Here is a 24,266-nt window from a genome sequence, read left to right as displayed (position 1 = left end):
TGCAACTTTCAGTTCAAAATCAAAAAGACTGATAAATATTATATAAGAAAAGTTCATAAGTGAAAAGGAGATATAATCATTAATGAAAATAAATATTGTTGTACTGTATAATATTAGACCTAACGTAATCTTGTAACGTTTTCATCACTGTTTACACAAATCCTTAAAAGTTGAATATTGTTAACATGTTGCTATGATATTAGATTTATTAAACTTAACAAGACTGCTGATTTGAGCTTCAGTTTTTTAAATATTGACACAATAAATTATGTCAATTATTCAAACTAAATATGTTATTAAAGCCACCCAAAAGTCATCAACATCTAAAATATCTTAGATTGTAAAAAGTCACTTGCAACTAAAAATTAATCCATTGTGATTACCAATGTTAATATTTGAAGAACAAATTGTTAAGACATTGAACCTGGATTCAATAAAGAATGTAATACTTCATCTTTTCTTCTAGACTTTATCAAAGCTTACTGCAAAGAATGAAAATCACAAGATTGAAATACTTTCTTAAAAGTTACATTTGTCACATCCCATTAACCATATTAATACATGTCAACCGCTCAGTTAGTACCCCCCCCCCCAAATAAAAATAAAAATAAAAAAATCTCTGCGGTTCCTCAAGAAAAAGCAAGAGAGAGAGTTTGCATTTCTACAAAAGTGTCTACATTTTGAACAAAGTTGAAGCTTCTCAAATTTCCTAAACCTGGTAAGATTCAATAATTTCCTAAAAAAAGTAAGCTTCTCATATTCATGTAAGATTCAATAATTTTGTTGTAAAACCTATTTGTCATAAAAATGTATTTTAAAAGAATCAGTGAAATGAGACCTAATTTTTTTGTGAAATGCAACATATGGAATGAGACTTAATTTGACACAATAATAATAATAATAAACTGAGAAATTCTGGAAGAAAAGAAACACTTACATTTGTGGTTGTGAGGAGAGTCAAAAAATTTAAGTCAGACAAGTACTGCAACGTTGGAATTCATAGTAGCAAAATTAAGAACAAAAATCAATAGAGAATAAAATAATAAAATAATTTACATTAACTTTTTAAAACCAGTCTTATTAAACATGAATAAAAAAAAAAATCATGGGTATAGTCAATGATTCAAGAATGATAAATTGTATTTGGTCATTATCCATTGTAAATATTAATATCATGAAAACAATATTTATCCCAAAAGTTACAAAGGAGAATCAAATGCATTAATTTTAATCATATGCAAATGACTACTTGAAATAAAGACGTTTATATGTTTATGTATGTTTACACGTATTTTCATAATTTATATTTCATTAAAAATATATATAAATTTGATTTGATTCTAATTACATAAATTTTATGTGAATAAAAATTAATAAAATAAAATATGCATATGTGTGTATATTTATATATAGTTATATATTTATGTTTAAAAATATAATATTTTAAAATACTTTTATACAAAAATGGGTTGAAATTTTACAAAAATATGAAATGTGTTGATCTCATTCATGATGAATTGTAAGCAAGCTTATGCAAAAAACCAAATTAGATTGTAGTTTGTACTGTTTTGAGTCTTTAATTGTTTTCGATAGAAAAAGAAAATACATGCAAATAAACAGCCACAGTTTTCACATTTTCAGGTCATCATTCTTTAATAAAAATCCTCAAAGTAAAAGTTGTGTGCTCAATTGCACACACGTGTTTGCATACATATATATATGTATATATATATATGTTAGTTTAGTTTAATTTTAAAATGAATCCACATTGTTTATTTCTAGATAAATATAAACACAAAGATTAATATAAATATTATAAACAATATTTCTGTATGTATGTATGTATGTATGTATGTATGTATGTATAAATGTAAAATATTTATTAATATACTTTATTTTATTCAAAAGTACTCAAACAAATCTATTATATCATTCTCTTTTTTCAAAAGCATACATGGATACACAAGTATGCACGAATTTCCAAAATAATAGTGCCTCTTAACCTAAAGTGGTATAAAATCTGATTGTAAATTGGAATAAAAATAAATTTCATCATAATTCTAATTATAAAAGTAAGTTTATTTTAGTCATTGAGAAGCAAGAATCACAGTTGAGTTTTATACTTTTGCTGGACTAAACTCGTTGGTTTGAAGCAGGTCCAGTTGGATGAATGGAACTGGTGAGTGACCTTGATTCATCCACACAATCCCAACACTCTATAACTATTTGTCCATCCATCCATGCATCATCATTCATTCATTCATTCGTTCATTCATTCAATCAATTGTTGGATGGTTTTATTTATTTATTTATTTATTTGACCCTTTTCTTCATTTCACAATCTCCTTTCACTTATATTCTTCATGAGCAGTGTTGGTTTGTTTGATTTTTTTGATTTTTTTTTTATATATATTCTTACTACCACTACAATACTTAGTTTGCTTGTTGCTATTGTCATGTGAGCATTCAATGTGCTGTGTATTTATGCTACACAAGCCTTTAATTAACCATCAAATCAAAAAAACTAAATAAATAAATTAGGGGCACAGACAGGAAGGAAGGGAAGGAAAGGAAAAGGAAAAAGAATGATTGGGGTACCAATTGTTCAATAACTATAACAAATAAAACCCCTCATTTCTGCAGCAACACAATTTTTGTATTACAATCATCACCACCTGCTGTAATCCCCCGTCCCAAGTTTTATAAAAAAAAAAAAATAATAAAAAAAAAATAGAGGTTCATTCATTATTGATCATTTAATTACAAATAAGTTTTTGAACATAATTAGTGAGGAGCATGGTCACAAACAACTAATTGGCATGTGATGTGAATCCAAACATTGTACCTGCAAGATTTTAGTTTAAAATAGTTTATCAGTTTGCCCATTTTAATTAATAAAAGGCTCCCTAAGAAGTACCATTAAATCCAATTCCTCACTCCCCCCTTAATTTCTTAGCTTTACTTCTACAAATACTTGTGGTAACAAAGGAAGGACTACCTTTGGAAACAAAATCTCATGCTTCTTTTACCCCGAGCATGCAAGTTCCTAATCATCTCCTTGTTGATTCATTAAACTTGTGCTTTGGAAACAAACCCCTAAACCCACACATCTTTTAATAGACATGGGAAAAGGAACTACGCATAATCCCAACACATGTCCTTAATTCTTATGTAGAGAATCTCCATAGTTTTAGTTCACAATTTGAAGGCTATTTTTGTTTAACCTATGTAAAGCATATTTCTTGAGTGTTGAGGTTGTTTTCAAGCCCTTGTATAAAATCGTGAACTTTTGGTGGAATTGCACCCATATACCAATAAATATATATATATATATATATATATATATAGTGATAATATGTAGTTAAAAAAATCAAATAATCAAAAACATTATCCAACATATCTTCATTGAAAAGTTCAAACACCAACACAGTGAAACAGGCCACAACTTTATTCAGGATTCAACTCTCAGAAGTTGAAAAATCTTGGCAATTCATCCATCTTAACACCAAACTACTAAATTATCTGCACAAGCGTTCACAAGTTCTTCTATCAACTTTGATAAGTTTTAGGAAAAGAAGATAAGAAAAGAAAAAGAAGCTCAATGAAGAAGTAAACCACATTGTTTCCTTATTAATATTGTTATTTTTTAGACCCCATATACGGACACCCATTCCATATCTGAGTGAGAAGTTATGAGCCCATAAACCAAAGGATATTCATGCAATTATATATATATATATATATATATATATACACGTGTGTGTGTGTGTGAGGGATGTGATTTAGAATATTCTACTTCAGAGCAGCATTATTTCGTGGAATTTGTGAAGAGATTCTTATTGCTTTCTCCCAAACTGATTTTTTTATTTCTATTATTTGTAATATTTTTATTGTTTCTATTAATATTGTTGTTGTCACAATATTCTCCCCTCACTGTGGCCAAGGAAGCATTATTTCTTCTGAGTTATGGAGCACACATCTCACATTTGACAATTTGCACTTCCTATTGATAGAATAGAATCTTGAGATTCCAAGGTTGTTGTTAATATTTTTATTTTGTTCTAACTTTTCTTAGACAAATGTTTGTATTTTGTGTGGTGAATGATTGTAAAATGTGTTGTGGTGTTACACCATGATTTTAATTTCTTTAAAACTTGATGTTTGGAAGTAACTTTTGTTTATTTAAAAGACAATCTAACAAATTTTGAATCAAACCATGTTTTCAACAAATAAGACATCTAAGGTACTTTTGAGATTGTTGAAAGAAATATGTTCGTAAAGAAGGGATAAAAAAACACTGGGCTTTAACACATTGGATGCACGGTGTTCATATTGTACAAATAAAAAATGAGTTAAGTAAAAACAAGAAACTAATGGTTCCAAAATTCTGTACATTGGTGTTGATAACCAATGCATGAGACAAAAACATCGTCTATACATAGAAAGTATGTACTCATGTGTGTATACAAAATTTAAAAGTATTCTTTTAAAGGTATTTTCATGATGAAAATTTGTTTTCTGCAATACCCATGGAAAGACTTGTCAGAAATGAAGTAATGTATAAAAAGGAAATTTTGTAAATAAAAAAAAATTACAATGTAAGAAAGATGCATTTGGATCATTGCATAGCTCCTTTGTACTAAAATTTTAATATCAATGTTTCAAAACTTTACTATTTTTTGATAATACAAAATACAATGAATTAGACTCAAATTTCACTTACAAGTTTCACTATTGAATGAGTTGGACTCAATCTTCACTTATGAGTTTCACAATTTACAATTTTTGGAGTGTATTAAAGTTGGACGTCACATAATAAGCTATATTGTATCACGTTCAAATTGTTGTTATCAATGGTTAAGACTTTCATTCAAAGCTACACCACAAGAATTAATAAAACATATATGTACCTAAGTATGTACACATGAAGGAATTTTTTTGTCAAGTAATTTATAAGGGTAGTTATTATTAGGGTTCTGAAGAAATATGAGAATGAAGTGGGTCACACCTCCCCCACCCATATACAAGGGGAGAGAAACACGTGTCAATAGGAAATACGTCCATAAATAAATAAATATATATATTATAAACGGAGTTAGGGGAAGGGATGAGCTCAAATGGACGGAGCATCGCGAGCACTGTTCTTCGCCTCGTCGATTTCGTTCATCCATCCGTTCCCCCCTCCTTCCAGATGCTTCGCGACTTGGTGTTATTTATAGCGTTCCTTCCAAGCCTCGCGGATGCTGACTCAGCGTGCTGATGTGGTTCCGATGGGGACACAGCTCACCGCCAGCATGGCATGCCATCTGTGCATCGGCTCTTGCGAAATATCCACAGCCTCAAATTTCGAGCTCTTTTCCATTCTACGTGGCAAGCGGAGGAAAGGGTCCTTTGCTGACTAGGATTGGGAGTGCAGAACTGGGGTTGCTGGCAAATATCCCATCATTTACTATTATTATCATTATTGTCATTATTTAGTTATTATTTGTTTCTATTTTAATTTATTTTATTCTCCACTTGATTACAGTTTCTGGGTTATTCTATTCTTTTATTCATCGATGAGGGGATGGTACAAGTAATGATCGGAAATGTTTTGTTTTATTGAATGGACTTATTAATAAAATCTTGTCATTGTAATTAAGTCTGAACTACCACTGCAAACACTATCTATTATATAAGGCAGCATAGATATAAGCTAAAGCGACGAAAATCGATTCTGATTGGCTGTTGAGAGGGAACTTTGATAACTCAGGGAACGCGAAGTGGTTGGCACGGGTTTCTGCTTGTGGTTGTGCCAAAAACCTGTTTCTGTATCTCCAAGCTCGTAGTTTGCAGGTTGTTGTCTTCCCCTCATTTTCTGCCGCCACTGCGAACAACGGCGCGAAGGTTATATACAAGTTGAAGGTGCAATTGTCTCGAAACTAGACACACGGCTTCAATGACATTCGATGGAAGGTTTCCTTTGATGAGTGAGTGGCATGCAGTTTCGACTGGGCCGTGGATCTGTTCAGTGCGTGGATTTTTACGATCTTCGTTTCGATACCTCGATCTTGGTCAGAGACGCGGATCGGTGTTTTTAAGTATTCGAATTATTGGTTGTTTGGATTTGGATGTTTGTGTATGTTTCAAAATGTATCAAAATGTATCAAAAAACAATATGCTAAGGTGTTGTTTTTGGCTGCTGTCGCGCGTTCTCGATGGGACTCTTCGCGAAACCAATGGTTTCATGGCAAGCTCGGAATCTTCCCATTCGTCTTCCAACAACGCGCCCTACGCCGCAGCAGCAGCAACAATTTAGTGGCCGACACCGTGGAAACACGAAATGTATCATCTCGATCAACAAGGAGGAATACATGAAGATGATGATTGAAAAGGTCTTGCCTGCGATCGCCGATAAAATAACCTCCACGTCTTATAGGATACCGTGATTTAATTATATGACAGTTAATACGATAGTTAACTGCAGGGAGTGATTTTACTGGGGCTCAGTGCCGTTCGTGGATCGCTGCAGCGACGTAAATATATGAATGATATTGGCACGGTTTCTAACGACATTTTATTTGATATACCAATCGAGATTCTTTTTATTTACTAAGATTCAGTTGTTGGATTTGCTTCATAATGATCTTCTCTTTGAGAATTACTCGAATCGACGAAGGATTGTGAATACTGGTCGGTGGATGTTGTGCAATCTAGGATCAAAAAACCGATTTGGCAGCAAGGAGGATCGTGCACAATGTTTGCGACATTGTAATCATGCGCAGTGTAAGGTTGGCGGCAGCGGGAATCGTGGGCATTTTGAATAAGATTGGGGGCGAGGCTTTCAACTCGATGGATTCAAGGACATTCACAAATCTGCACTGGAACTCCCAAGTGCCTCAACAACTTGACACATAACGAATTGTGGTGGCCGTGGATGGAGGGCTGCATGAGCACTGCATCAAATACCGAGTTTATATGCGAGCTGCTGTGAATGATAATAGCATTTGTTGTAATATTTACATCTACAAGGCATTAGAATGTAAGGAAATTGTTTTCATGATGCTTGATTACTGTTGTCTCACCTTATTCTGTATGTGCGTGGTTCGTCTCAGGTGGGCTGTCTACACGGCATCACAAGTCTCTCTCACGACCCGACAAGTTCACACCTCATTGCCTTATGCACATTAATATAGAGCTTTCAGAGTTCGGAGATGCATAGAGATCAAAAACTAGAAGTAAGTAGATGAATATATATGTAGCATGTAGTTGAAATATATAGGATATATAAGTAAATAAATGAGCATATTTATAGTGCATCATTATATATAGGATATGAGCCATTTTTCTTTGTGCTAAGTAATCACCATTGTTATAAAACCATTATTGGTTAAACATACCTTTTATAATAAAATTAGATTTCATTCTATTATAATTTTTTTTATTGTGTTATAGAAAAGCATTACATGATTACATCTATTCATGAAGTGTATATAATTTTTGAGATAAAGTTTAATAATAAATATATACTTTTATAAATAGTATTTAAATTATTCCTTATATTTTTTATTTAGAATATATGAGCCCAAAAATATAGTTCTTCTATAATAAAGGTTTAATTTTTTAGTGTGATTAAAATTTTAAAAAGCATAAAAATGTTTTATTAGCAAGCATGAATTAAAAGAAGTGATTTAGTAGTGGAATTTATTATTTAAAAAATATATTAGTATTAAAAAATATTATTATCAAAAGATATTATCAAACCGTGAATTTTTGGCTTTCTTGATAACCAACATGTTAATTGTCAATCATCAAGTTATTGCACAATAAAAATAAAAAGCACGTGAACTTAATGAATAATATGTGAAAATACATAAAGAATTAGGAAGAAGAAGATTAGATGTCCTAGATGGATATAGAAATGACTTAATTAATGATGCACCTATATACAATCATTGTGTAATTGGACAATTTAGACAAAGGCACACGAATGTGGTGAATTATATAGAGACCAAAATGAACAAGAAGTGGAAGGAGATGGTGCTATAATTAATGAAAATAATGGTTATAATAGAGAAATAGCTCAATCTATAAATCTTCAAAAATATGTCCAATTAAGATAAAAGATACGTTGTCATGTTGTGGTTCGGCTACTATATGAAAATAATATAATTATATACTTAATATATAATTTACTAAGTAACATGGTGAGAGCCATGTTAGTAGATTTTAGTTGATTATAGAATATAATTTGATTATTACCTTGAAAAGAGGTTGTTTAAAAAGATTACTATAGAATTTGTATAACTTTAATTTTCTTTTGATAATGGCTTTTAAGATTGGTTTTGGTTGATAGTAACTTCTAAATATTTAGAGTCACCTTTGTTAGACAGTGGTGACCTTTGGAAACTTATTTTGGTTCTTATATTTGGTATTTAGAGTATAAATTATATAAATCTCATAAGAAAAAGGATTGAAGAAGGTTTTTGGTAGCAAAAAGAGTAATTAGGGCACTAATATAGATGAAAGGAGATGGATGATGAAAATCTCCATCCCTATTGGTCAAAAATCATGACCAATAGGCTTCGAGGAGGCTGCTCGGGGCCATATTAGAGATTAGGATTAGTTTTTCGGGGCCATTTGAGCTTTGAAGGCTAAGGTCAGCAAGTTTAGGTTTTTGGCTATGGTTTTGGTAAAACTTTTGTATGGTTTGGAGTTTATATGAAGGAGATACAAGTGCTCAAAGTTAAGGTGTTGATTTGGGAGCTACTGTCATTCTTTTTGGCATAACGCACGTGTATGGACAACAATTGAGAATCGGCGACTGCAACTAAAGAGAGCACTTTTGCGGCTACACTTTTGATGTATTGCTTACTGGATTCCAAGTTGAACTGAAGGAGTTATTGGATTTTGAAGTCAGCACATGCAATCTAAGGGTAGTAAGTGACCCGATTTACTAGTGGTTGTGTCTTGAGCTATATCTTGAGCAATTTGATAATGTTTTTGCTCAAAATTTCAGGGAATGTGTAATTTCATATTAATAAACTTTGTACATAAGTTTTATAACATTTGAGTATTGGATTCTTATGATATTAAGAAAATAGTGCTCGAGTGCTTATAAATTAGGGTTTAGAGCATCTGCTAGGATTTCTTAGATGTTAGAAGATCGGGAGTGAATTTGAAGTTGTTTTTTTTTTGTGATAAAATTTAAGGGTAAATTCTACCTATCCTATAAATTTGACACAAATTGAATGGTTTTTATCAAGAGTTATGAATTTGTAAAGTTTGGGACAAGAAAACCCTTTGCGGGAAAAATATGTTTTGAAAGGATTTTGTTATATTTTTAGTTTTTATGAAAAATAAAGGAGTTTTGGAACCTAAGAAAAGATTCATATAAAGGTTTAAGCTACAATGTCTACAACTAGATATCCAATATATTCTCAGATAGCAAATCACTTTAAAAATTCATAAATCTTGATAAAGCCATTTAGTTTGTGTCAAATTTATAGGATAGGTAGAATTTACCCTTAAATTTTATCACAAAAAAAAACCAACTTCAAATTCACTCCCGATCTTCTAACATCTAAGAAACCCTAGCAGATGCTCTAAACCCTAATTTACAAGCACTCGAGCACTATTTTCTTAATATCATAAGAATCCAATATTCAAATGTTATAAAACTTATGTACAAAGTTTATTAATATGAAATTACACATTCCCTGAAATTTTGAGCAAAAACATTATCAAATTGCTCAAGATATAGCTCAAGACACAACCACTAGTAAATCGGGTCACTTACTACCCTTAGATTGCATGTGCTGACTTCAAAATCCAATAACTCCTTCAGTTCAACTTGGAATCCAGTAAGCAATACATCAAAAGTGTAGCCGCAAAAGTGCTCTCTTTAGTTGCAGTCGCCGATTCTCAATTGTTGTCCATACACGTGCGTTATGCCAAAAAGAATGACAGTAGCTCCCAAATCAACACCTTAACTTTGAGCACTTGTATCTCCTTCATATAAACTCCAAACCATACAAAAGTTTTACCAAAACCATAGCCAAAAACCTAAACTTGCTGACCTTAGCCTTCAAAGCTCAAATGGCCCCGAAAAACTAATCCTAATCTCTAATATGGCCCCGAGCAGCCTCCTCGAAGCCTATTGGTCATGATTTTTGACCAATAGGGATGGAGATTTTCATCATCCATCTCCTTTCATCTATATTAGTGCCCTAATTACTCTTTTTGCTACCAAAAACCTTCTTCAATCCTTTTTCTTATGAGATTTATATAATTTATACTCTAAATACCAAATATAAGAACCAAAATAAGTTTCCAAAGGTCACCACTGTCTAACAAAGGTGACTCTAAATATTTAGAAGTTACTATCAACCAAAACCAATCTTAAAAGCCATTATCAAAAGAAAATTAAAGTTATACAAATTCTATAGTAATCTTTTTAAACAACCTCTTTTCAAGGTAATAATCAAATTATATTCTATAATCAACTAAAATCTACTAACATGGCTCTCACCATGTTACTTAGTAAATTATATATTAAGTATATAATTACATTATTTTCATATAGTAGCCAAACCACAACATGATAACGTGATCAATCAATTTTACATATACAAGAAGAATAAGAAGAAGAAGAAGCAATGGACCATGATATAGCAGGAAAAGTTAGTGAACAAGTGGAATAAATTTGTCATGAAAATCATAATGAAAGAGAAAGATTGGAAGGCCGTCATAATATTAGAAATGTGGATGTTCAATGTCTACATTATTATGCACTCTATTGGATGAATGAGTGAACTATACCATTGACAAAATTAAATCCATGATTTGATACATATTTTCTTTATAGAAAGATTGAACTTTTGCTTCTTCAAAATCTCTCATTATTAATTAGATAATTACTTGATGGATAAGATGAATAAAGTAAGAAGTTTCAGAAGACTATTTGCTGACATAATTGTACACATGCATTTATATCTGTTGGTGCAAAATTTGATAATATTATATTATAAGGATATGGTCTGTACAACTTTTGCATATGTGGAGAGTTTTGACATTAAATGGATATCTTTTTATTGGAATAAGGTATAGAAGCAAGTTTTATGCAACTTTATATTTATGATCCTGATATTACACATGAAGCAAGGATAGCATGTAATAGAAATTTATAAGTTCAAATAATGTAGGAGCTTCAAGAATATTTAAGAAAACAACATGTATTTTTTCTACTTTGTCAACAAGCTTGTGAAATATTGTCTGAAGCAAGAGAATGAGAAGAGAGCAATGATGATATATGCATACATCTACACTTTAATAAAGATGTTGATAGAAGGTGTTATAATCTTCTAACTTCTAATGAAGTTGTTATTAATATGCCAAGCAATGGAACAAAAAAAGAAGTGATGAGAGATATTATACTTCAATAGAAAGGAGATGCATTGCAACAAATGCATGGTCATCTTATATATTTGCCACTCCACTATGGTATTATTATTTTTTTTCTTCAAGAGAATTTAGATGGCATGACCAAATGAGATACAAAGATATGAATGCCAATGAATTTGGAGGTAATAATATGCAGATTGCATATGTTACTCAAATAGTTTTCTTATCATATTGATTATTTTTACAATATAATAAGTATTCAACTATCTTACAAGGTGGAAAGCTTTTATAAGAATTTATTGTGGATGTTTGGGTAGTAACAAAATAAAGTCGGTTGAGATATTTCAGTATGAATCAAAATAGATTATGTGCGGATATATATATCAAAGATTAGAAAACATTATTAGAAATATGCAAAATCAAGAAGTTAATATGTAAAATTTAGGATAAAGAATAATTCTTTTATTGTTTCACATTGAAAGTACAAGAAACTTATTTGATATTTTTCAAAAATCTATAGCCATTACTTCATACTTTCATCATCAAAATATATTTGATATAATAACTGCAAATATGTGGTAGCTAGAAATTTCAAGTGCACTCCTTCTAAGACTATATTCCAAAGCTTGTCTTAACATGGTGATGTTAGTATTTGAATTGAAGTGTCATACATTGATTGAAGATATTTTTAAGCATTTCATTTTAGAACATGCACTTGAAATAGAACATATTATTGTGTTTCAAAAACAAGGTCTTTTGCACATGTACTTCTTATTCTTTTTTGATTAAAAAAAATAAAATAAGAGATTTGGATAATTTTGATAAGATTATTTTTGTATAATTTTTTATTATTATTTGAAATAATTATTACTTGCATGGTTTATAGTCTATTTAGACCTTGAAATATGCAAGTTCTATGTATGAATGATGAAATATGCTAAAAGAAATATCTAAAAGTTTATCAAAAAGTAATATTAATGGATGGTGATGGATATCTTCAATATCAAAGAAAAAATATTGGAATGAATTTTAATGTTGGCAATCATATTGTAGACAATTGAAATATTGTTCCTTACAATCTTATTTTTAGTAAAAAATATAACTACCATATTCATATTGAAGTTTATGCTTCTATTTGTGTTGTAAAATATATTCACAAGTATATTCATAAAGCATGATTGTACAACAATGCAAATTGAAAATGAGCGGAATGAGGTCAAGCAATATATTGGAGCTTTTGAATCAACATAGTATTTGTTTAGAATGAAAGTACTAATTTCTTTGATTAATCAAAGTAATCAAATTTGATTAGTATTACCTCTTCTTAGAATACACCAAGTAAATTTTGATCCAAATGATGATACAATTGAAAACTTAGCCCATAGAAAGTAGTAAAAAATAACTTTAATAACAATTTTTGAAATGTGAATTAATGGAGATTGCTCGGAAATACAAATAACAAGAGTTTTGACAATATTTTGTATGGAATAAGACCTCAAAAATATGGACATTAAGGCAACATAGATTTGTAATTAAAAGGTTATATTTTGCTAATCTTATTGTGGAAGAAAGATTTTATCTTTGATTTCTTTTAATGATGGTATGGAAACCATGTTTATTTGAAGATTTAAGTACTGTAAATAGAATATTTTAACCAAATTTTAAGAATTCATATTTACAAATAGAATTATTCGGAGATGATCAAGAATGAAATAAATGCTTAAAAGAAGCCTTTGTAATGAAAATGGAAAAACAATTAAAAACATTGTTTGTTATTATTTTTCTTCAATTTTCACTTACACATAAAAAAGAGCTATGGAAGAAGTTTAAAGAAATTTGTTGTAATGATTTGGATTTTTTATTAACTCAAAATTATGGAATTAAAAGACCTACGCAAAGAGATATGTTAGATTATGAACTATTTCTTCTTGATGAAATTCTTCAAGAATCAAACAAAATATTTGTTAATTTTCTATTGATGCCTTTATAAGAAAGAAATTGGAATGAAAATGTTGCAAATTGAATATTTATGGAGCATATGGCATGGAATTGTGACGAGCTAAAAAGAACAATAGAAGAACATGTGCCAAAGTTAAGTAATGAACAATGCACTATATACTTTGATATCTTTTTTTCAATGGATAACAATCTTGAAAAAGTATATTTTTTGAAAGAATTAGCATGAAGTAGAAAAACATTTTTTTATTATATATCAACAAAGAAGTTCCAAAGTAATGGATAAATTATTTTGTATATTTTTTCCTTAGAAATTATAGGACAACTTTAAAGTAGTAGATAGATTGTACACTCAATCTTCATAAAGATTTGTTTTGTAGTATTGTAAAGAATGCATCACATATAAATATGCTAAAAATGACAATTCTTATCATTTGGGATGAAGTACCAATACAACATTGCCATTATACTACGACAGTTCATAGAACTCTCCAAGACATAAATAACACTAATAAATTATTTGGCAAAATTACTAATCTTTGGTAGATATTTTTGGCAAATTCTTCTTATTGTTATTAAAGGCTCAAGAGAAGAGATTGTTGATGCTTCTTTGCAACAATAAAATATCTGGTTTGATATTAAATTATGCAAGTTAACCAGAAATATATATTTAGAAGGTGTTTATAATAAAAATTGATTATTTTTTGAAGAAATTTTGAAGGTATGTATTATATAAGATTGTTACTTTTTTAAGTATTTTTTATGATATAATATTTATTTTAATATATCTATTATTATTTTTTATTTGTAGATCAAAAATGAATCAACAATTGTAAATCCATTGAAAAATATCATGATTCTTCTAAAACATATGAAAGTATATCCAATATCAAATGATTTAATTTAAACTATTTATTTGAAATTGGATGATAATGGGACACTTGGAGATGATTATTTCACCAATAGGTCTATTTTATGTGCTCAAAATTATGATATTGATGATTTAAACAAGCATGCTATGTAAAGACTTCTTAGAATTTATGTATTTATCTCAATGCAGATGTAGCAATTATGGAAGATGATGCCAATAATAATAATTATTATCCAACCAAATATTTGAATACTTTTAATCTATTTGAATTGCTACCATTTAGGTTAGAACTCAAGATTGGATGTCTTATTATATTATTCCAAAACATTCCTCTTCATTAAGGACTTTGTAATTGATCACAACTAGTCATTATATAGTTGATTGATTGAGTTATAAAAGGCTATTATATGGAGACTACAAAGGACAATTGGCTTTTCTTCCAAGAATTATATTATGTCCATCATTTGAAGAGATTCTATCTAAATTGCAGCAAAGGCAGTTTCCAATAAAGGTAGAATTTGTAATGACTATCAACAAATCTCAATGGCAATCATTGAAGAATGTAGGAATAGATCTTAGAATCTCAGTATTTGTACATATACAATTATATGTTGTCCTATTGTGCTGCACATCTCCAAATATGATCAAGATCTTATATCTAAAAAATAATGAAGACAAAAATACCATAGTGAATGTAATTTATCTTGAAGTTCTTTCAACTTAGTTATTTTAGTTGTTGTTTATATGAAATATGAAAAAGTATGTTTGTAAATTAAAATGAAGGAACATTAATTGTTTTATCCTTAGACATATATTCTTTTTCTTATATTTTTTTTTTACTTTTTTTTTTTATATTTTTTTAGGAGTGGTCAATTTACAGCATAACAATCACAAATTAAGATTTTAAAACGTTTTTTGTGGCCAAGTGCATTGATTTTCACTAGTGTGTATATATATATATATATATATATATATTATTTACCTTAATTTAATACAAATATGTTTTTATTGCATATCTATATATTAAAATAAGAATCTTACATGTATCATATATTTGTAAGTTTTAGATAAATATTTTTCTATGGTATTTGCAGACATATAACTATTTCTATTGGAAGTTAATATTCTTAGAATTCATATTTACATAACCTTCATATTTACATAACCTTCCATGTTTAAAACCCTAAGATAAAACTATGTATATATTTTCATGAGGATTTTTCCACAATTTTTTTATTCTTTTTGAACTTGAAACATGAATTAGTTTATTTACTTATATTAGAACTGAATTTAATGGCAAAGTTGTTTACTTTTAATATATGGTTTCCAATGAATATAAGTTGGTGACTTTTTTCATTGAAAGTGCCTTGTTGGTATGATGAATAGACAAATTAGTTTTTTTCTGAACCACCTTAAAAATAAATGAAAACATACAATTGAATACTTATATTTCTTTTTTTTAGAGAATATATTCTTGATGTTCTATATTATACATCTTAATTGTATGAACTATAGATTATGATTATTTTAATTTTCTGTATAGATGGATGAATAATAATAATATTATTATTAATAAAAAAACATAATTGGTTTCAAGTCTTAAAAGTTTTCAATCTATATTTTCTCTCTCTCTCTCTCTCTCTCTCTCTCTATATATATATATATATATATATATAATTCAATACATTTCGTTATTGCTTTTCACAAACAGTTTTATTCAGTCATTTACTTTTGTGAAATGTTACATAACTATTGTTTAACAATTTCAATTAAATAGAGATAATTTTAAATAAATAAATAATAATAATAATAATAATAATAATGGTACCAAAATAGCTGTCAACATTAGTTGCATTTTTCAGTATTGAAATTTTACTTGTTGATGAATCATAAATTCCAGAGATGTAAAAATATGTATTACATATTAATGACATGAATGTAGAAATATTGATTTATACATCTTTTATGTGTCCAACCAGAAATACATATAATGCATGCATATACTAGTTTGCTTAGCTTGCATATATTTTTAACAACATTATTTATTAAGAAATACCTTCTAAAATATACTATATTGTTTTCAAACCCTTAATTCTCCACTTATTTCAGGATGGTGAGACAAATTAGAAGAAATGCATCCATTATATAGGTGTGATCTGTACTATTTATTTTCTCTGAATTTTAACCACAAATCATTCATAAATGAAAGAATAATAAAAAAAAATATTTAGAAAATATTATTTCATTTCCTGATTATAGTAAAGTATCTCATATATACTTTATATTTATTTATTACAAATGAGATAAATAAAAACTATATTGTAAAGGCAGTTCCTTCCTTGATTCTTTGTGTAGGTAATTGGAAAATATTTTCCAATTAAATAAACAACCCATCAATGTTAGTATGTATCAGTATAGTTCATGATCCTACTAATAAAACTATAATTTGACAATGTTTTAAAGTACATATTTGTTTTAACAACCCACTGAAGCTTTTACTGCACTCACCACCAATGCAACACTTCTAAATAGATAACTGTACAAGAAATTTATTGCCAAAATATTTACATTAATATCCAAATATTAAATCCTGGAATTTACTAATCATGAGTGTATATGTATGTACATGCACATATAGTTGCATTGCTATATTACATTAAACTATTTTTCTTCTTTACATATATAAATTAACTTCTTTTTACATTTTTATACGGTAAATATTCCAAATCAAGAGTAGGTTGATAGGAAATCAACATGCTATATCCTTGCAGCAAAAGCTAGAGTTCTGACAAACAAAACGGTATGGATGAGTTCTATATTCGTAAACCCTGCCTGCAGCCAACACACAATAACAGTTTCCTGCAGAGCTTGCCGAGTATGAGCATTGGTGGGGCCTGTACAGGAATCTCGACTGGAGGAAGGCTTCTTCTGACAGGAAACACGAAACTATAAATAACAAGATTCTCACCATAGTTATGCACAACGGAGCAGCCATGGCAGCAGCAGCACTGTTCGACAATCACACCCACAAACAAACAAGAAACAAACAAATGCCATCTCTTGACATCAGCAAGAGCTCTGCAGACACAAGCACAGCAAAAAAATAATAATAATAATAAATGATAATAAAAACAATGGGAATCGGCATCTTGTGGGGAATAGAAACTCCAGTTTATTAGTAAAAAAAGAAACATCACATTTAGTGTAATAAATCAAATTATTCCTTCGGTTTCTCGTGAAGAGTTGAGGGAAGGATCCTTGGTCTATACATGGCCAAAGGGGTAAGCTTTTGCTTTCAGCTAAAGTGGTCCAGCATATCCCAGAAACCCATCTGCAAACAAAATAGCTGCTGCTCACAGTAGCCACTACACTCTAACGGTGGGCTCCGCGAAGCCTAGCTCGCTACTCCTCCAAAACTATGTGGGGTCCGTCGTTACAGAGTCTCATTACAATATCGTTTGATCCGTCAGGGGTTGATCGGTTGATTCCTAGATTCTAAAAAACATGAAAAATAAATAAAACTTTCCTCTACCTCTTCCGAGTATTAGATGTCAACATGCATGACTACCCGTGTGTAGGCATGGTGGTGCAAGTGAGAAGAAGAAGAAGAAGAAGAGAAAAAAGGTATCTCACTGTCACATCAGTCTATTAAATCTAACTATGTACCAGAGAATGGCGTCAAAATGTTGAAAAAGGCCTTCTGCACAAAACAAAAACTCCTCAGCCAGACTGAACCAGAACACGCTCCTCCGTTTCCGTGAGGGAGACAATCCAATCCAACTCTAATCGCCGCTCACTCGATCGCTTGCTACTGCAAGGGGTCTCTCCACAATATACTCTGCAGCTGCAAAGATTTTTCTGTATTGCAAAAAGTAAAAAAACCCACACTTCATGGTTAGCCTCTAGATGGCTGTGACCCACTGCTATGGCACCATTGAGAGTAATGGTGTGGAAGAAGCCTTACGAGGGTTGCCATTTCCATCTACAGAGAGATCCTAAGCAGCAGATCTCAGCAGCAAGTTTGCACGGGAGCTTCGTTCTCGGGAGAGATTGAACAATCCCAATCCCTTGGTCTCCAATCTCAGGGAGTGCTTCGTGCGTCGAAGCTCGTCCCCACACTGCCTTGCCTCGGAGGTTGCAGCTGAGGATCTCTTATCCCTCCATTGAAGTCTTGCAGAGCCTCTGTAAGGAGTCGGTGCAAGGGTTTCGTAATCTGACAACCACTTGACACGCATGTAGTCGAGCGTGCGCCATGGCGGTAGATGCATGTCGTTCTGGACCAGAGAGACTTTGGCAGCCTCCGACATGAGACGCAATACCTGCTCGAGCTTGGCGATTGTGCCGACAAACACAGTCGGCAGGCTCATGAGAGCTGCAGAGTATTGGGAGGTCGGCCTCGCAATTTCGAACTGGGTCTGGAAATGAATGTCCACGATCAGACGGTCCGTCCCTTCGAAAACCACGTCGATGTACTCGTACTCGCCGCCCGGCACGCGCCCCGAGCTAAGCCACTTGGATTTGCACACCGAGGCGCTGTAACTCGCCATCTTCAGGTGCTTCACCACGAGGCGCTTTATACACGTCCCTTTGCAATCGGCGTCATTGGTGTCGCAGATTAGGTCGGTGTCCTCGTTGAGATTCAGCAATAGGCGCTGCACGTCGGTCAGTAGCTCCCGTTCTAATGAGCTCTGCGGCTGAGTTAAAATCTGGGGGGTAACCAACACATGAAGAACCAGGTCAGAGGGACCAGATCATCGTCGAAGGATCAAACCCTCGATTAATACCCCCTGGTGGGGCTTGGAGTCTCTACAGCCATCCCAATGATCCACTACATTCTGATGAAGACCGACTATGAAACAGTAGCACGATTTCGCTGCATGCAATGGTTGGGAAATTGAATCCAAGCTCAATCAAATCTGAATACCTGCAGGTTTTCGGTGAGCGTCAGGACGGGAGAACCGCCATCGCCCTCTACCCCATCCATGCAGTCGGCGGAGTCATTCTCGATGAAATCATGTACCATGGCTTGTAGATCATCGCTTTCGTAGCTCGTATCCGGGACCACGGTCGGCGAGCCCCAATGTTTGGTCCCTAGAAAATTAACCCTGGAATCCTCCCTGATCGGCTTCAACCACTGTGGCTGAGCGCGACGCACTGCCTTCGTGGACTGCGGTACGTTCTGCGGCCGCGCCATCTCCCGATCCCGAGAGATCCCTCCCATGTATCGCGACGCAGGCATGTTCACGTCACCGCACTCCAGAAAATCTGTGAAGGGACTCATGCCTAGCTGGTATCGAAGACCTGGCATCCTGTTGCTTGACCACGCACTCTTTCCTTCGTTGAATGTGATAAAGAGAGAAAGATATAGAAGAAGAAGAAGAAGAAGAAGAATCCCTCCGCACAACTAACCCTTTCGATTCTCAACCCCCTCAGTGATCCTTCGTATCTAATCAAACACCATCTCTCTATCACTCCCAAACCTCCGTGACAAACAATCAGATCGCTTGCCGTCAAAAACTCCTCTGCATGACAAAACTTACCCCACTCTTCTTCACAAACCGCACAAACTCCCACGCTCTCTCTCTCGCTCTCTCTCGATCACTCTCCAAGTAAATGGCCGATGATATACACTACACTTACACTCAGCAGGTTCTGCTTCATGAAACGGAACCGGCAGAAACAAGAGGAGAATCACAACACAAGCGACAGTAACAGCACGATAGGTCATGAGGCTCTCCACTTCGAACCCAAAAAATAAACCAAAACCAAAACCAAATAAAAACCTCGTCCTCTTCAACAACAACAACACCCGACCTTCACAAGATCAAAAATCATTGCCAAGGGCTTTCCTCTTCTTCTCATTCACTGCACGAATACAGCTTCCAACACCGGCTTATATTACACAAAATCGCCCAACAACCAACGAACTCTCTCTCAACCCTGTTTCTCAGACAGGGAGGGATGCTGATCTCAACAACGACGAGGTGGTTTTGGACGATGGTTGTTCTTCTTCTTCTTGCATCTACTACACAAGGAACATGAGCACCTAAGGGCATGGATGGATGGCTAGTGCCGTGGCTAATGGTTCTCGAGGAGAGGCACACAACAGCATGGCACCGAAGTGGGGCACCCTCCCTTATGGTTATGGTGAAGAAGCTGGAGCTAAAGCTGGAGCTGGAGGTGCCATGGTGGGGCACTTGACGACGACGACGACGACGCCTTGCCACACTAACTACACTACAACACTACACTACAAAACCACGGATGGAGCTGCAACTGGTGTTCGTTCACTGCCTCTTCTGCCTCAGCTTACCTCCATATACTTGCTTCCGTTATACGTATCCGTATCTCGTATATACTACTCTGTTTGTATTGTTGTTGTTATTGTTGTAGTATTCCGTATGAGGGTCCAGTTTGGGTTATTTCTGGGCCCCTGCCTCCTCCTCCTCTTGTTGATGTTGTTGTTGATGATGATGTTGCTTTGCCTTTGCCTTTGCCTTTGCTTGCCTGGTTAAAACGATTTTCCATTTCTCTGTGTTGGGATTGTGTGTGCATTCTACAGATGATGGTGATTTTACCTCTTTTCTCTCTCTCTCTCTCTCTCTCTCACTCTCTCTTTTTTCTTTTTTTTTCTTTTTTTGTTTTTTGTTACTGTCGTTTTGGGTGGTTCGAATATATGTGTGATGTGTTTAGTGTTTTGTTTATTTATTTTTTAATGGGTTTTTTGGGTGTGGGATTCTTCCACTTATGAAATGGTCATAAGAATTCTAATGATCATATCCATAACATGATATTCAACTCTATGCTTCAAAGTCTTTGTTCTTACCAACCAAAATCAGAAATTTGTCATTACTTCTTTGCCTGTTTTTTATTATTATTTCTTTGCCTTTTTTTTAGAGCTTTTCTCATCTTTTTTCTGTCAAACTTTACACAACAAACATATCCATTCAAAGGGGCCCTCTCTTTCCTAGCCACAGTCACTCAGCCCCCATTATTGGATCCATTAACAAGACAAATGAAATCCACATTTGTAAAGGATCCCACAGAAGATAATGCCAAACAGATCAGGTATACTTGTAGAAATTAAAGGGGAAGGTGGGGGGGGGTGCTGTTTTTAAAGAGGAGCTATAATGGATGAAGAAAGATCATGCCCCTTCCCTTCAGCCAAGAGACTACACAAAGAAATTCATGTGTCAGAATGAAGGAGATGGAGGAAGACTCATTGAACACAGTTTGTAAATACCCATTTACCCACAGTATTCAATAACATAAATAAAACAAATAAAAATACATGTATATATTTATATGACATTTGTTGTCTACCAAATATCAGTAAGTGGACAAGTCAAACTTCATTCCAAATCAAACCAAGAATGTAATGAATGATGTAAACTGATTCTTATTCACACAATGTGTACTTTATTGATTTTTGGTTTTTTGTTGTGAAATGACTTTTCCTACAGTCAGGCGCATGTCATGGTAACTGGGCTTGTACAGATTACTTGTCTTGAATTGAAGAGCAGTTGGGTTATGGACCCAACTGAGTCACTGGGCAGTGGAATGTTGTTTGGAATCTGCTTTGGAATTTGTTCTAAATCTTCTGCCATTCTACATACCCACACACCCCCCACTACCATTAAAAATCTATATATTCTTCCACTGTGGAATGAGAATCACAAAGTGTGTCCTAATCACACACAAAACACACCCCAAACCTCTGATTATGGCACCTACACACATAACTCAAAAGGAACAAACAAATTAACTGCATTCTGTGTGTTGGGACTGCATGTTCCTGAAATGATCCATTTTGTTGAAAGTGGGCTTCCTTGGGCTTCACAAAGTGAGTCACTTTGTGGATGGATATTGCTACCCCTTTCTTCACAATATGGATGGACAGATGAGTAGACAGACGAAACAGGTTGGGGGATGAATAGGAATGATATTTTTGGTGTTTGTGTGTGTGTGTGTGTGTGTGTGACAGGATGTGGTCACCAAAGCAACAGGTGTTCAGTTGTGAATTGCTTTGGATGCAATACATGGAATTTAGGTCAAAGGAGAGAGCTGGAAAGAGAAGAAGGTGGTGCCTCTTTGCATCAGAGAACTGGCTTCAAGATATTTTGGATGTGTGTGTGAGGGGGAAGCAACTAGAGCAATCTGTGAAGAAAAAGAATAAGAAAATCAGATATGATAAAACAAATTAAATTATCTGTGTTTCAGAAAGATGCTCAACATGCATGGCAACATTTCTCACCAATGTTCATGTGTGTGTGTGTGATGGCTGAGCAAGGCACACAACTAGTCTTGTTGTATTTTGATGACTCAGACATATTGTAGTCCAATGCCATGGATATGTATTGCCCAGATACTTCTTGGTTTTAGGACTGTGATTTAAGCAGCAAAAGCCAAGTGTATGTCCTTGTTTGCATAGTCCCAAATGCTTACATGGCAACAAATAAATAAATACACACACACAGACACAAACAAGGACAAATAATCAGATAAAATGAAACATGTGTGGCTCCAAAAAAGCATGTGTGTTTCAAGGTGAGGAACATGATCAAGCAAAAAATTCAAAGAGAATCACTGCCTCACAATTTGTGCCCAGGTGCCACAAATTCCAAGTACGATCTGTTTCCTGGTTTCCCGAGGAACAACAACAATTAAAACATCAAGAAAAAATAATTAGCTGAGAACCCAGTTCAAAATTACTTTGGAATTACTAAAGCTTGTGCAGCCCATTTATTCAACAAGAGTATCTCTCCAGCTCCCTTTGCATTCAACACCCAGTGTACACTTGGCACAAAAGTGATTAAAAAACACTCTAGACTTTTTCCTCCTTCTTAGTTAAGGGTCGTTTATATTTATTAAAAACACCAAAGAGGGATGATGAGAGAATATAATCTCACTTTATCCACTGAATGGTAATACTTTCTCTTTTCGAACAGATTTTTGTGCAGTCATCCAACTTCATCAAGAGACCGTTCATGAAGAACATTCCACGCTAGTGCATGTGTGTGTAAATATAAATATAAATATATGTATACATAACTTACAAAAACGTGCATGCACAAACACACTCAAAATGAAAACCCACACTCTTTATTAGAATCTTCCTATTTGCTGTAGAATCCCATGGGTTGTATGTAATTGCTTCTGTTGTTGAGTGCACTATATTAAGTTTTTGATGACAAAGGAACTAAACAATAGTCAAATTGCTGTTCAATGATTATGTACACTTTTTTTCTTTTTCTTTTTCTTTTTCTTTTTACTGCTGATTTCAAATAGCAAACAAGCACTCAGGTTGCTTACTTGTCACTGCTATGTTTGAAAAAATCATTTCACAAAGACCAAGTCACTCTTGAATAAAAGTTGGGTGCATACTACAAGTAATAACAAGTTTGTGTGTTTGTGCTTTTTGCATTTTTTTGCATTTTAATTCCACTTAGTATTAGACATGTTTTCAATCTACATACATACATACATATGTGTATGTATGTATGTATGTATGTATGTATGTATACAAATGCATGAAATTGGCATGGCCCATGAAAACTTGCTCCACTTTCATGTTCCCCTCACAATCCCAATCCGATCCCACTATTGGGAACATCTCAGATGTAGAGACTTTTTGAATGTGCAGCGAATTTGTTGTTCATAATTGTGGATAATATGACCCAAGTGTGCTGATTTGTAGGACCTTTTTTGAAGCTCTCTATCCTTTCAAAGTTTTATCTTTAATTTATCATTTAGTTTGGATGTGATCATTTACTCAGATCAATTATATGAAGTAAAACTTCTGTTGCAAAGAAGAGTCATGATGTTGATTCTGCATATATTCTATAAATAAATGTTTAAATGTTTCTATTAATTTGATGGATAATCATTAAATACGTCCGATCCAGAACAAATGCAGCATAGATATATTTACATTTTTAATTGCAAATAGTGAAATGAACACTAGAAGTGTGACTGCAGTTATCCCTGCACAAACTTAACAGAAGATCTACATAGCCTCAAAAAATAAAAGTAAAAATAAACCTCATGCAAGCCAATT

At 32.9% G+C, this 24,266-nt stretch overlaps 2 protein-coding genes and 1 long non-coding RNA gene across 5 annotated transcripts; 2 read left to right on the top strand and 1 right to left on the bottom strand.

The window, feature by feature from the left end:
* Window positions 1-5,837: 5,837 nt before the first annotated feature.
* LOC112285491 (uncharacterized) lies at window positions 5,838-7,414 on the top strand. The gene is made up of 2 exons (XM_024526368.3): window positions 5,838-6,374; window positions 6,697-7,414. The coding sequence occupies exons 1-2, from the start codon at window positions 6,198-6,200 to the stop codon at window positions 6,895-6,897; spliced, it is 378 nt and encodes a 125-aa protein (XP_024382136.1). The 5' UTR covers window positions 5,838-6,197; the 3' UTR covers window positions 6,898-7,414.
* Window positions 7,415-16,738: 9,324 nt separating this feature from the next.
* On the bottom strand, window positions 16,739-20,491 carry LOC112285873 (uncharacterized). Of its 3 annotated transcripts, none has more exons than XM_090252666.1 (3): window positions 19,134-20,491; window positions 18,174-18,915; window positions 16,739-17,217 (listed from the first exon to the last, which is right to left on the bottom strand). In XM_090252666.1, the coding sequence occupies exons 1-2, from the start codon at window positions 19,515-19,517 to the stop codon at window positions 18,205-18,207; spliced, it is 1,095 nt and encodes a 364-aa protein (XP_090108792.1). In that variant the 5' UTR covers window positions 19,518-20,491; the 3' UTR covers window positions 16,739-17,217; window positions 18,174-18,204. The 3 variants fall into 3 exon arrangements, with proteins under 3 accessions (XP_090108792.1, XP_090108793.1, XP_073392012.1); XM_090252667.1 differs by having other exon boundaries at window positions 16,739-17,137; XM_073535911.2 differs by lacking the exon at window positions 16,739-17,217 and having other exon boundaries at window positions 17,359-18,915; window positions 19,134-20,490.
* A 198-nt stretch (window positions 20,492-20,689) lies between these two features.
* Window positions 20,690-22,590, top strand: LOC149988487 (uncharacterized). The gene is made up of 2 exons (XR_016504582.1): window positions 20,690-21,444; window positions 22,194-22,590. It is a non-coding gene; the product is annotated as an uncharacterized LOC149988487 (long non-coding RNA).
* The last annotated feature ends 1,676 nt before the right edge of the window (window positions 22,591-24,266 follow it).

Source organism: Physcomitrium patens, chromosome 8 (genome assembly GCF_059467195.1).
Source record: "Physcomitrium patens ecotype Gransden chromosome 8, ASM5946719v1, whole genome shotgun sequence".
NCBI classification, from domain to species: domain Eukaryota; kingdom Viridiplantae; phylum Streptophyta; class Bryopsida; order Funariales; family Funariaceae; genus Physcomitrium; species Physcomitrium patens.
Note: the sequence above shows the minus strand (reverse complement) of the source record. Positions and strands in the feature narration are given on the sequence as shown.